Raw genomic sequence first — 14,173 nt, forward strand, 5'->3', positions numbered from 1 at the left:
AGGGGTAATGGGATGAAGCTGGAACACAAAAAGTTCCATTTAAACATAAGAACTATTTCACTGTGCAGGTGAGGGAGGCCTGGCACAGGCTGTCCAGTGAGGTTGTGGAGTCTCCTTCTCTGGAGATCTTCAAAACCCACTTGGATGTGTTCTTGTGTGACCTGATCTAGATCGTCCTGCTTCGGCAGAGGGGTAGGACTAGATGATCTCTAAAGGTCCCTTCCTACCATTCTATGATTTTTTAAAATTATCTTTAACTGTAGTAGATAATTAAAGTTCCAGTTGGGCTTTGGCTCTCTCCATTTATACCTGCATAAACTCATGACTCCGTTGTAGCCCTCCAGAGTTGCCTGACTCTTCTTCCAACGGTCATAAACTCTCTTTTTCCTGAATGCCAATCAAAGCTCTCTGTTCAGCCAGGCTGGTGTACTTCTCTGCTGGCTCATTTTTCAGCATATGCAGATGACCTGCTCCTGCACCTTTAATTAAGATTTCCATCTTGAAGAAAGTTCAGCCTTCCTGGACTACTTTGCCCTCAGGACTGCCTCCCAAGGGACTGGAGGTTAATTAGGCTCTGGAATACACCGAATTCTGTCCTCAAGAAGTCCCAGATGGTAGTTCTATTGACCTCCCTCCTTACTCCTCCAAGAACAGAAAATGATCACCTCATGATCACTGTGCCCAAGATGGACTCATTCACATCAGACACAAATCCTCCTCTGTTTACGAACATCAGCTCCATTGGGATAGCCAGCTCCCTCACCAGCTGTGTCAGGAAGTTGTCTCCTACACACTCCAGGAACCCCCCAGGCTGTTTCTTCTATCCTGCATTTTATTTCCAGCAGACATCTGTTAATTTGAAGCCTCTCAAAAGAACATGGGCTAGCAAGCAATCATAAAACTTCTCTGAGATGCTTATAGAATATTTCATCTATCTCTTCATCCTGGCTGAGTGGTATATAACAGACTCTGGCTATGATATCAGCCTTGTTAGCCTTTCCCCTGGTTCTTACCCATAAACAAAAAAAAACAAACAAAAAAAAAACCCAAAAAAAACCCCCAAAAAAATCTTTTAATCACCATCATCAAGCTCTAGACAGTCAGAACACTCCCCAACATACAGAGCTACCCCACCACCTCTCCTTCCATGCCTATTCCTTCTGAAGAGTCCTCTATTGCAGTACACCAGTTGTGTGAGTCATCCCATCATGTTTACATGACCACAACTACATAATAGTTTTTTCAGCTGCACAATGGCTTCCAACTCTTGTTTGTTGCCCATGCTGTGTAGATGTACTTCAGCTATTGAACCCAACACTTTTTTTGAGGAGAAGCAATAATTCCTATGAGAATGTTGTCAGGTGCTTCTGTAGCTTCTAACACAGTGAAAACCCGAACATCTGTGCTGCTGTGTGGATCTCCTTCTCCTCCCTCCACTGAGATGGTTAAGGTGCTGTGTACATTAATAAAGGGACGTTTCAAATGCCTTCTTGTGAACTCCGCACATCACGCAGCAGACTGACAGATCTTGCTAACACACCATTCGTTAAACACTGGCATGCTACCCCCAGGCTTATCTCTAGTGAGCCTGGTTTTTATCTCTTTACCCCTTCAATTCCAGTTTAAAGCTCTTTCAATAAGCCCTGTTAACTCCTGTTTCCCCCTTTCAAGACAGATATACTGAGTCTGTTTCAGAAGTCCTGGTGTTCTATAGACCAGCCCATGACCAAAAAATCCAAAATTATGCTGGTGACACCAGTCTTGGAGCCAATTATTAACTTGCTGCATCTTCTCATTTCTTCATTATTCTCTGAAACTGGAATGACAGAGAAGAACATTGCTTGTGCTCCTGGACAAGCAGTCATTAAAGGTTTAGACATAAGCGGACATTAAAGGTCTAGACATAAGCTGCATTAGATCTTAATACACAATAGTCATTAATGTGTTTTTATGAAATTCTCCTTAGCTGTCATAATTCTTTACACTCTTTATTTACTGTATTCTCATTTTTTTCTTGCTTGTGTCTAGGTCTATCTTTTTGTTCTGTATGAATTTGCAGTGATGAATATCACATGTATATTCATGCCTAAATGGGACGGATTGAGACTCCAGCATATATTAATCAATAATGATAACCAAATTCATTCTCTAATAGGAAAACGCTCCATTTGTATGTTCTGTCAGAGTTAATGAGGAACATCTTTAAACTACAAAAAAAAATATAGTTGTGAGTCCCTATTTTTTAAGAAAGGAGAAGGGTTGTTTTGCTCTGTGTTCTCTTTTATACATCTGGAACAAATGTTCTTCTATTTTAAACCAATCTACATATATTCATAACCTTATTCTTGCCTCTTCAATTCTTCCTCTATGTAAGTCATTACAAACATTGAAGAAGCTACCAAATCTCTGGGTGCTCCGTCTTTCACAAGTTCTTAATCCAAGGACATCTATTTAATACTTGTCTGTACTCCCACAGAAGAAATCTCTTACTGGTTTGCACAGGACTATTCTGACTTTTCTCAATGTTCCAAGAAAATTCTTCCAAAGAGAGGAAACAATGGTGTGTTTCACATTATATAAACAATACAAAAAATGGTGACATTTATAAACTATTTTGTTTATAAACAACAGCTTATAGCAAACTCCATCTGTCAAAGTCACAATGTGGTCACTGCTTCTAGCAAACATTAGAAAATCATTGTCTCCATAGATGCTTACACTCATTCTAGGGAAAAACAATGGCTTTTCTGGCACAGCATCACACTATATTTTTATACTGTTACCTGACACTAGGATAAAATGGAAAACAAGTACCAAGAACCACCTCAAATTTGTCTGAAACACTGATTTTCACTATTTACTACCTACTAGTCTGTATTGTGTAACAGCTATAGGTCCCTTCCAATCCCTACCATTCTATGACTCCAAGATTCTCAGGAAGCTGAAGAGCTGAGCTATAAATTCTCATGCTTGTACATTTCTTGTGCATTTTGACTTTTGATATCACTAATCAATACAGAATTGGCATATGAATCCAGAATAAAGGAAATTGCAGATAGGAACTATTTGCACTTCAATTTGTTTATGCTAAAGTAAAAATACTGTACCACCTATAGAAAGGCAATTTCTTTATTTGCCTGACAGAGCTGCGAATGACTGCTGAGGTTTTGTTGTTTTTTTTCTTGTTCTTCCCACAGTGAGTGAATCAAGAAAAAAATCATAATGTCTCAAAATGTTACCTGTCACAGAGGTAAGTACAGATTTCCAGAAATGAGATTGGTTTTTTCTTTTACTTTACAACAGCAAATATCACATTAATTTCTTTCACTGGAAAAGCAGAAGACAAAGACAATTCAAGCCCTGCTGTGAACAATCTCAAGTCTCAGCTTTCTGTTACTTGTCTGTAAGTTGAATCACTCATTTATCTTCTCCTACCTTTCATTTGGAAAAAGAAAAATAGGTGAAGAAAGGTTAGGCAGTAAGCTAGTACAGTAGTATGCAATTTCTATGGGGTAACTAAGACATGAATGAATGTGTATTTCCTCAAAAGATCTTGTAAAATTCAAGTAGTGAATAAAATAAAATCCCCGAGCTTTCAGAATGCATTCTGTGTATCTGGATAGTCTTCTTAGGTAAGCAAATTTATATTAATCCTCTCTGCACTGTGAACTCAGGATAACAGGATGGCCAGGACAGCAGAGGACTTGCCCTGGGTGGAAGAGGAAAAAGTTAAAGACTTGTTGGGCAAGCTTAAGGATCATAAGTCAATGGCTCCTGATGGGATGCATCCTAGAGTGCTGAGCGAGCTGGCTGATGTGATTGCTAAGCCTGTCTCCATCATTTTTGAACAATCATGGAGGACAGGTGAAGTGCCTGAGGACTGGAGAAAGGCCAATGTCACTCCGGTCTTCAAAAAGGGCAGGAGGATGACCGAGGAAACTACAGGCCAGTCAGCCTCACCTCCATCCCTGGAAAAGTGATGGAACAACTCATCCTGAATGTTGTCACTAAACACATGAAGGAAAAGACAGTTATCGGGGGTAGTCAACACGGATACACCAAGGGGAAATCCTGCTTGACCATCCTGATAGCCTTCTATGAGTGCATAACCAGCTGGCTAGATCAGGGGAGAGCAGTGGATGTCATCTTCCTTGACTTCAGCAAGGCTTTTGTCACTGTCTCCCATAACATCCTCATCAGAAAGCTCAAGCAGTGTGGCTTGGATGAGTGGACAGTGGGGTGGATCGAGAGCTGGCTGAATGACAGAGCCCAGAGGGTGGTGATCAATGGCACAGAGTCGAGTTGGAGGCCTGTGGCCAGTGGAGTTCCACAGGGATCGGTTCTGGAGCCAGTCTTGTTCAACATCTTTATTAATGACCTGGATGAGGGGACAGATTGTACCCTCATCAAGTTGGCTGATGACACCAAACTGGGAGGACTGGCTGATTCCCCAGAAGGCTGTGCTGCCATTCAGCAGGATCTCAACCAGCTTGAGAGTTGGGCAGAGAGGAATCTCATGAGGTTCAGCAAGGACAAGTGCAGAGTCCTACACCCGGGGAGGAATAACCCCCTGCACCAGTGCAAGCTGGGGGTCGAGCTTCTGGAGAGCAGCTCTTCAGAGAGAGACCTGTGAGTCCCGGCTGATAATAAACTAAGCATTAGCCAGCAATGTGCCCTCATGGCCAAGAAGGCCAATGGCATCCTGGGATGCATCAAGAACAGTGTGGTCAGCAGGTTGAGGGAGGTTCTCCTCCCCCACTACTGTGCCCTGGTGAGGCCTCATCTGGAGTCCTGTGTCCAGTGCCAGGCCACCAAGATGATCAGGGAACTGGAGCATCTTTCATACGATGAAAGGTTAAGCAGCCTTTGGGAAAATTAAAATCAATCCCTTCTGATGCTAGTGCCATTATCATTAATACACAAAGAGCTATGCCAGCAAACATGATGCAGGCATTTAGACTGAATGTGGCAACTGAAAGAATATTTGGGCCTCGGAAAATATATTTCTAAGGATCAATGAAAAAAATACCATGGATGCTAGAATATACCACAGCCTTACAACAAAGCATGCCTAATCTCCTCTACCTGCTCTTTATGAAATAGAAACGTTTACATAGCCCAGAATCATATGGTCTGAGACAGAGAATACAAGGCCACTCAGATGTACATCATGCAAATTTGATGCAAATGAAGCGAGCACTCCAGGGCAGAAGAGATTGGTCCCCACAAAAGACTGTGTCCTGAAATGCACTGCATACCATTGCAGTTCTTTGATGACGAAGGCAAAGCATGCCTCACCGTGCTCTTGCTCAGGTAAGTAGATTAGATACAGTGAAAACAATAAAGTGTTTCTGGCATTTCCCCACGACATATAAGTTGCCTTATATTTTTATGGAAAAGTTATCACTGACACGGTTGGCATGTTAGCATTTCCAGTGGGGTTTCCATAGAAACAGGTAAAAATGTGCGCATGTGTACGTGTGCGTGAGTGTATGGGCATGTGTGCGTGTGTGTGTAGGTGGGAGGAAATGGTGTTATCTTCAGATTGCAAGCTATTTTTAGGAAAGCCACAGGTTAAAATGACTATGACTGAACATACTTAATGAAATGCTTCTTAAGAAGGTGGCAGGGACGGGGAGAAACAACTGGACTTCTCAAAAGGATCGTTCCTTTGAAGGGCACCCTATATAACATTTAATGAGATAGTTTCCTTTCAGTATTTTGTTTTCTCACACATGCTCAGTACCACTTTATGAAGTCTTCTTTTTGGCAGCCTGATAAAGGTGTAGAGACAGAATGCCATAAGTAGAACAAAATCCCTGAGGAAGGTGCAATATCAAGAGGGAAGGCAATTTTTTGGCTGCAAATGAAATGGGAATGTCTTACAGACCATATGGTGGGTGGAAGTATTGTCCCTTGTTGTGCTAGTTAGGGGCTGGCAAGACCACAGCAGTCTGTCCTCAGCTGACGATCCCATTTTTAGCGTAGGAGATCTGCTGCTGCTTACAGTAGGGGTGGGATTATGAGAGTCTTACTGTCTGGGACAAACAACTGGGTTGTTGGGGACATTATCTGAAAAGTCTTTTAGAAGGAAAGCAAATGCTCAGTGTCATAGAATCCTGGAATAGTAGGGCTTGGAAGAGACCTCTAAAGATCATCTAGTCCAACTCCCTTGCTCAAGCAGGTCTGCCTAGATCAAGTCACTCAGGTATCATAGAGACCTATTTATTTTTTACATGGACAAGTAGATTATTTTTATTACAACTTTTCCAAAATTCCAATATACGCTTTTAAATTATAAAATAGGTTCCAGCATATCAACAACTGCAGCAGGCTGAGATAGCAGCAGCTGTCAAGTTATCTCTGGAAGAAGACAAAATTAGGTAGGCCACTGGGGAGGAACTTGGCATGGGCCATCTCAACATATTATTAGGGGACTGCTATTTTTTATCTTGACAGCAGACACTTAAACTCCTTTCCATCAGATTGATGGAACTAAATCTGCAGAATCACTCCTTCATCAGTTATCCCTACTTGCTCCATCTTGTTACTTGGATACAGATAAATAATGTATCCTCCTTCTGATAGAGCATAATGATTTTTCCAAATGCCCTAGTACTTCCTGAAATTAACATAAAAATTCCAAACTGCACCTCACTGTTTAAAACGTCTAAATGGTGATAAGAGGAAGACATTGCTGAGTAATGTACTCTTGCAAGAATTTTCTCTTCTTACCCTGCAGTTGCTCGAAATTGAAACCATTGTCTTGAATAATGAGGCTGCTTGATGTTGCAGATTTCTGAACAAGCTTAGAAACTGCTTCATTACAATGCAAAATGATAGCCTATAGACACTGCTGTGAGATGTGATTGTTTAAGATTGCATTTCCTTCATTGCTTTCACTGAACAATCTTAGCAAAAAAAAAATCTGACAAAGATCAGTTTTCTTCTTAAGCTACTGAACCTTATTAAAGTCTATTAGAATTTTTACACATCCCAGAGATCGATTTACTTACACCTTAACAGGTTACACTATGCTATGTCAATCCTTATTGACCTTTGAGTACAGAAATACAAAAGTCACTCTGCTTTGGATTCTGGTTTTTTTTTTTTTGCAAACCTTAAAAATGAGTCTGACATATTTCACTGCAGCAGTGAGGTTGGAAGCTCAGAACAGGATCCAAACGGATCTGAAAATTTATCTTTCTGTACCTTAAAATGTTGAGTGTTACAAGGCAGATTTTACACCAATTTTACTCATCTCACTTACATAAGAGCATAGCTTCATTGGGCTGAAAAAAAAAAATCCTTGGATTTTTTTAAGTGTCATGTCAGTCTGAACAATTTAGCTTAACAGAAAAGGTAATTTTGTGTTCTACTATGCTCTCCTTTTCATTATCACTACTGATCATCCAGGATATAAGAAACTACCCATCTTTTTTAGATCCTTGACCCCGATTCTCGATTTATATTCGCAGAGACCAAAATTATCTGCAAACTGTAAGAATTAAAGCTATCTGTCGATATTTCATGCACTGATGCACCAGTTAGTTAGCCAGAACCATCTTGTCATTTCTCCACCTCCAGCTGTGGAAAGCAAATAGAATCTTTTCCTAAAGATTCACTCTGCTACACACCAGTGTTTTTTCCCTAGCCTTGCAGAAAAAACAGTGGATAAACTTTCCCTGATGTAACTATGTTTCGGTATAACCTATGCTCCTTGTGACAGATAATTGAGCTTAGGAAGCGGCCAACAGACATAAACACATTCCACTACTTGTATATCACTTCTACTTTTTCCTGTGGCTCACAGAGTGTTTCAAGGAAATAATTTCACCTACAGTGAATATTGTTCAGGTCATGCAGAAGGTCTCTGACTTGGACTAACAACTTTTTTAAGTGATAAATAAGCAAAAGCAACTAAAATATGAAAACCTAAACCTGGTACAATAAAAAAAAACCCATGTCTATAGCTTTTTTTTTCATGGTCTTGCTGGATGTAGACACAACACGGCTCATCCCACTTTTTAATAAAGGGAAATTCATGTTATGGTACAGACTACCGCTCAGTCACCTCTTGCACTAACTTGCTTATATCACTATAGCTTAAGGAGAAGTCCAAGAAGTAAACCATAGAAAAATAAACCCATCATAAAACCTTCCATGTCACAGACTAGATTTAACAAGACTTTATCTCTCTATGCAGGTTTTGCTGTCTCAGCCTAGAAGAGTGGTGCTCAAGTTTAGCAAAACCACCGGCACTTTTTCACTTGTTTATCTGCTTGAGACACAGGTAGTATTGATTATTTAAAAAAAAAATTAAAAGCCATTTAAAAAGGGCCTACTAGTGCCCAAACTTTGCAGTCAGCTACTCATGAGAATTACAACTTGTTTAAGAAAGATGCTCAACTGTATATGTTTTTCAGTAGCCATCACGGAAGTTAGACACAGATATGCAGTTATTTATTACCTACAAAAGTTTTATGTTAAAATAAGTACATTTAAGTGTTTCATTACTTCTTTGGCATATTTTAACTTCATTCAGTAAGAGTCATAGAAACACTATACAACACCTTATTGAGCTTCATTTCCTATTTGTCTCAAATAAGAGATGGCAAGGATGGAGATGTTTGTGTACGCCTCCTCTTTTACAACTGTTTTTAACTATCCTGTGAAGCACAACGTGACAGGCTACCCTCTTAAGAGAACAAGTTTTGTACAATGTGATGATAATCAGACATCAAGCAATTTCCATTGGCTATACTTAAGGCTGTGAACATCTTATGTGATAAGTAAAAAAACATTTCCTAAAAGAATACATTCCAGGCTATAATCTGACCTTACACTGAGGTGCAGGGGCACAAGAGAAGAGCTTTCATATATGGCAAACCACACACTGGGTTCCATTGTAAATGGAGATCAAACATATTGCAGACAGTTCATATGAACAGCTCCTTGTTATTAAGATGTATACTTTCAGTAAAAAGCACAATCAAGCATGCAGTATATTTATCAACATAAAAATAAAAAAAGACGCTAACCTCTTCTTCAACATTGTGGGCGACTCCATTCTGTAGTTGTCCTGAGTCACTTGGTGGTGTTACTGCAACCTCTACTTTTGCACTTTTCTCTGTGACCCCATCCATAAATAAAAGTGGGAAAATAACAGAACAGAATATTAAGTAACAAATCTATTAATGAAACTGCTCTCATATACTCAGTCAATGTAAATCATCAAATACTGAAGATTAACCAACATCTGCCTTTAAAAGAGAGAAAAATAATCTGTCTTCCATTTGACCAGTACAAATTTTGAGGGCAATTCTTATGAACGGTGAGATTGCCTCTAAAGAAATTGTTCTACTGGTACTCATATCCTAGAAAAAGTCACGTTCTTTGCAATTTTCAATGCTCTTTGTTTATGCTAAACTTACTGAGCCTAATACCTCAGAGACCAAAAGGGATATACGGTGTTCTCAGTCATTAAAGAATGCAATATGTTGCATTTACAGGTGAGAACATGTTCAACAAGACACAACATACTGATCTCTGCAAACAGTAAAGTTACTTGCAAGATGTAATGTTTTTTCTCATACAAAAATGTGGGAAAAGTGTCAATGGTCAAGTAACCGAGAATTATGTTTAAAACAGAATTAAATTAAATTAAATTAAATTAAAACAGAATTCCGTAGTCCTTTTGCTAAACATTTACAGGAATTAAAGGGATAAAACTGGCCCTTTGGTTTCTGATACCAAATGTATTCTCAATTTGAACATCCTGGAATTCTCTAAATTGTAATTATTTAAGTATACAGTGGATACAAATGTCAGTGGCCAAAAATCTCTTGGACAATATAAAGTTATGGGGAACAGCAATATGAAATGTCTAACTCAAGTTTGATATCTACAATTCTATGATTCTATACCTTATGGTATGCTCTTGTGCACGGAAGTAAATACAGCTGTCTAGTTATATTACATCCATCTGGAGATTCTACTAAATTAAAAATCTGAGATCACAGACAAAGCAGAATGCCAGACTATCTGTAATTATTTCAGTGCATATGTGTTGTCTCTTAACCCCACAGCCAGCATTATGGTTTATTAACAAAGTGTCTCATCCAACTGCTTGACTCTGGAAGCAAATAGTATCTAAACATAGCACAAGGTCAGAAAGTGCCAAACAATAAAATGATTCAGCTTTCATCACACACATATGCATCTGGTTTTCTAATAAGAGAACATGCTGAGGTAGAGAAAACAGGGCATATTACAGATTTTCTTTTAGCACCGGAATGTTTGAACTACAATACAAATTTTTCCCCATAATGGAAAACTACAGTACATTCACTTTGCACAGTTTGCTCTCTCAGCAAACAGTACCTAGACAAATAAAATCTTAAACATGAAGGTTGTTTCTTTTTGTGACAGGGGTGATAACACTTAAAACATATTCTCCTGGAGCAGCTCAATAAATTCATTAACTTTTCACATATAAATTGCAATTATGTTTTGTCTCTGTTTCTGCGGCTTCAACACATAATCCAAAATCAGTGTTACTTTCTTCTTTTCAATCGGAGAGCATAAATGAAGTACAAGGAGAAATTAAGCCCTCAGAAACAGGTGATAAATCTGTACTGCTACACTCACCATGATTTGCAGCTCCATTCTGCCTTTCACTGTCTTCCACCTGGCACCTCTTTTTGGCGATCTTATGCAGAATTGAGGCCCTTTCCTTGAATTTTCCTAGAAGAATATATCATCATTATTAAAATGCAGCCACTCTGTGAACCAAAGTTTCTCTGCCATAGCTTAGGCTCCAGAAATCAGTGCTGATAATCCATTTCTATCCCTCTTCAAATAGCCCACATGTTTTTACATGTTATTACACACTATTTGATGTTATCATGCATGCCTTTTTTTTTCTTTTAGTGGAAATATTTTTTCTATTCTGAGAACTCAGCACCAAATCTAACAAGAAATTGAAAACAAAAGCTATTATTTTTGTTCAAAAGCAGTCAATAAGTTCCACCAATGAAAGTACTGATGTAGGACTTCAGCATAAACAGAAAATGAATACAGATTAATAAAGATATTATAAACAAACACAAACAGTTTCAGGTCTCAGTTAATAGTAGACTAACAAAGAATTTCTGATGAACCCATACATTGCATCACAGTGACCGTGAACAACTTTATCACTTTTTATTCAGCTATGTGCCTGTGACAGGTACTTCAGCAGAGAAGGAAGAAATCTCTAGAATACATCATTTCTGCACCAGCTACTCAGTGGCAAATATTCTTCTCAACCTGCTGAGTGACTTTTGTTCCCCTTCAGGTTAATCATGTGATTATCATCATCTAGACTGTCTCCAGGGAAACTCATCGCATTCTAAGAGAGGACTCAGGTTCTGTCACTCTTTATTGATGACTGAGTCCAAGTGACACCCTCAAATTAGGCAACAAGAAAGACAGAAAATATTAAGTGAAGTTCACTTAATCCTTTCTCTATATTGGTTAATCTTGCTAGGTAAGGATGTTTTGGACAGCTTATGATAGTCTACATTGTTCTGTAGCCTTTATTATTATCCTCATTAGTTATCCTCATTATTTAGACTCTTTAAGTATTTTTTAAAGTATTTTAAAATATTTTTAAAATATATGACTGGGGGCTATAGTACAGTACACTCCTGTCTAAGAAGACTACTACCATACAGGACTGTTTCAATTGTTCATCTCCAGTTTAAAAAAGTCCACTGAAAATGTTAGAATACCTGCAGTAAAACCAGTGCCAACTTATGACCAAAAGATATTTCAAAGGAATTATAGAATTGATTAACAGTGGGAAGTAACAATGAGAAGCCATGATTCAACTCAGTTGGATTACAGTCACTGTTCCCAAGCTAAAACAAAAGACACACCAGAATAAATCTTTAAGAAAGAAAGAAATCCTCTCTCCCCTTCTCACAAATAGAAGCTTCACACACCTGTACCAACACTTTTATATGTGAAGAAGTATATGTACAATCCACAGCAACTAGTAGCTGCCATTTGCTGGAAAGTGAAATTAATTTGTCAACAGTAAAACATTTTGAAAGTAACTGAAATACCACAAAGATTTAACAAGCAGTACGGTCCTTTCAGAAGCTCCCATCTTTTCACAAACACATCATGCTAAAAAAAACCCCAAATTAACTGTTCATAATATATTGCAATATATTGGGTTTTTTTGGTACATGGTACTTAAAGTACAATTGTCTGCAGAAGACTAAGTGTAGAACACAATCATAAATAGCAAGGCATCTCACTACTTCACTGCTCAGGATCAGTGGCAGAGATTTTACTTGGAAGGGAAAGAAAAAACAAAGAGTTAGTGAAAGAAAAAGAAAGGGAATTACTTGGGCTATCAGATAAGAGAAAGAAAAAATGCAGGAAAACAAGCAAATTATATTTCCAAAAATTTTAAGCTGAAATGCTACAAGTCAAGTCTGTTACTAAGTTCTTTTTAAACACCAGAGGCATTTAATAATCCCTTATCCATAAGCATGTGTAGATACTGAAATGTATCTGCATAATTTTTATACATGTATGCTAGTTTGCTAAAGAACTACTTTACGTTTCTGACTCCAACTCAGATTCATATGTTGAGAGTTTAGCAAAAATGCATTTTTTGCAAGTGATGCAAATGAGACATTTTATGAGAAATTTCTCTGGAACCATACATGTAATGTTACAATAAAAAAGTTTAATTAACGTGACGCAAAATTCTATAAGGATACTCTACTCTTTCGTTTGAGATCTTTTGTTTTTTTTTTTTTTTAAATAGAGGAACTTAAGCTGTTATTGAACTGAAAAGAAAATGGCTTTTCATACCAGAGATTCACATTGGTTTAGATTAGATTCATTTTTTTCATATTTCCAAAAGGCGTCTCCTCTTCTTTAGGAAGAATTTTTTACATTAATTTTGAACATTGTAAGATACACTGCTTCATTCAGGATACAGTTCCACATTTATAAGTCATTGTAATGAAAATTAAGCTCAATGTTTTAAATGCAAACTGTATTTTGGTTTACTTTAATTTCTCAGTACATGCATGGCTCATCTTATATTATTTTACATAATTATTTTCCATTTGTTTCCCTCAGTGCAGGCAATAAACATTGTGAGGTAAGGATTAAAAGACATAATATTATCAAAAGCATGAAACTAAAGAAAGCAGTAGTACCAGCCTGCATGAAGATAGTGAAATATTAAGACAGTAGATCTATGCCTCCTCCTTGCTCTTCCCTGCAATTTTCCTCCTTCAAACCCAATCAAAACTTCCTCAGTAAAGGGGGAAGCACAAAGTTACCAGGAAAAACAACCAGGTCAGGATATTTCAAAGTCATTCAAATTTACAGAAAGACACAAAGGTTCCACCTTATGCACAGATCTTCTCTCATTACTTTTTTCTCATCTTTAGGTGGGGCTACTAAAATAATCCATTGGAATTTTACATCAGTATTTTTATTTCTAGGAGAAGGCAGGAGCTTATGTTTCCTCTTTAACGGTCCAATCTACTATGGGTTGAATACCTAAGAGTAATTTTCACATTATCTGGCACTATGAGAGTTTAGGTGAATGAAAATAAGCTTGATTCCATGGAGTCAAGGATAGATTGTTACAGAAAACACTTTACTGAACTCATACAGATTTTACAGATCATTTTAGTTTACAAATGATGGGGCAGAAAGAATAGGAGATCAAGGCCAGGTGATTAGCAAAGAATAAGTTATTTCTGTTTGAGTATGTGCAAACAAATCAGTATTACATAATATAGATTTGCCTTAATTTGCATGAGTAATTTCAGCTGGCGTCAGTGGCAGAGAGTCTCCCCCTGATCGAGGATATATTAAAAGCCAATCCATGACTAAAATCTAAATTGAAGACTACGGATTCCCTTGGTCAGAGAAGCCTTTGATTTGACAGGAAAATGGCCTATCTTCAGAAATTCACTCATTTAAAAAATTCAAGACTCTAACATTTGTCTAGCTTTCAGTCTCTGATCAAATGCATAGTACTATATCTATGCATCTACAGCAAAGCTTTCATGAGTCTGAAGATGTCAAATCTACGGCTGTTGAACAGTCTGAACTGTAGCTACCAGTCCTGCTCATGGTCAGTTGTGGAGGA

General features: G+C 38.0%; 1 protein-coding gene across 2 annotated transcripts in view; it reads right to left on the reverse strand.

Annotated features, from left to right (window-relative positions):
- SLC24A2 (solute carrier family 24 member 2) overlaps positions 1-14,173 on the reverse strand; it is a 110,990-nt gene that overhangs the window by 19,107 nt on the left and 77,710 nt on the right. For both annotated transcript variants that reach the window (XM_062017859.1, XM_062017858.1), the window contains 2 exons: positions 10,651-10,746; positions 9,042-9,130 (listed from right to left, as the gene is read on the reverse strand). In XM_062017859.1, coding sequence (XP_061873843.1) covers positions 9,042-9,130; positions 10,651-10,746 — 185 coding nt within the window. The remainder of the gene's footprint in view (positions 1-9,041; positions 9,131-10,650; positions 10,747-14,173) is intronic.

Source organism: Colius striatus, chromosome Z, assembly GCF_028858725.1.
Source record: "Colius striatus isolate bColStr4 chromosome Z, bColStr4.1.hap1, whole genome shotgun sequence".
NCBI lineage: Eukaryota > Metazoa > Chordata > Aves > Coliiformes > Coliidae > Colius > Colius striatus.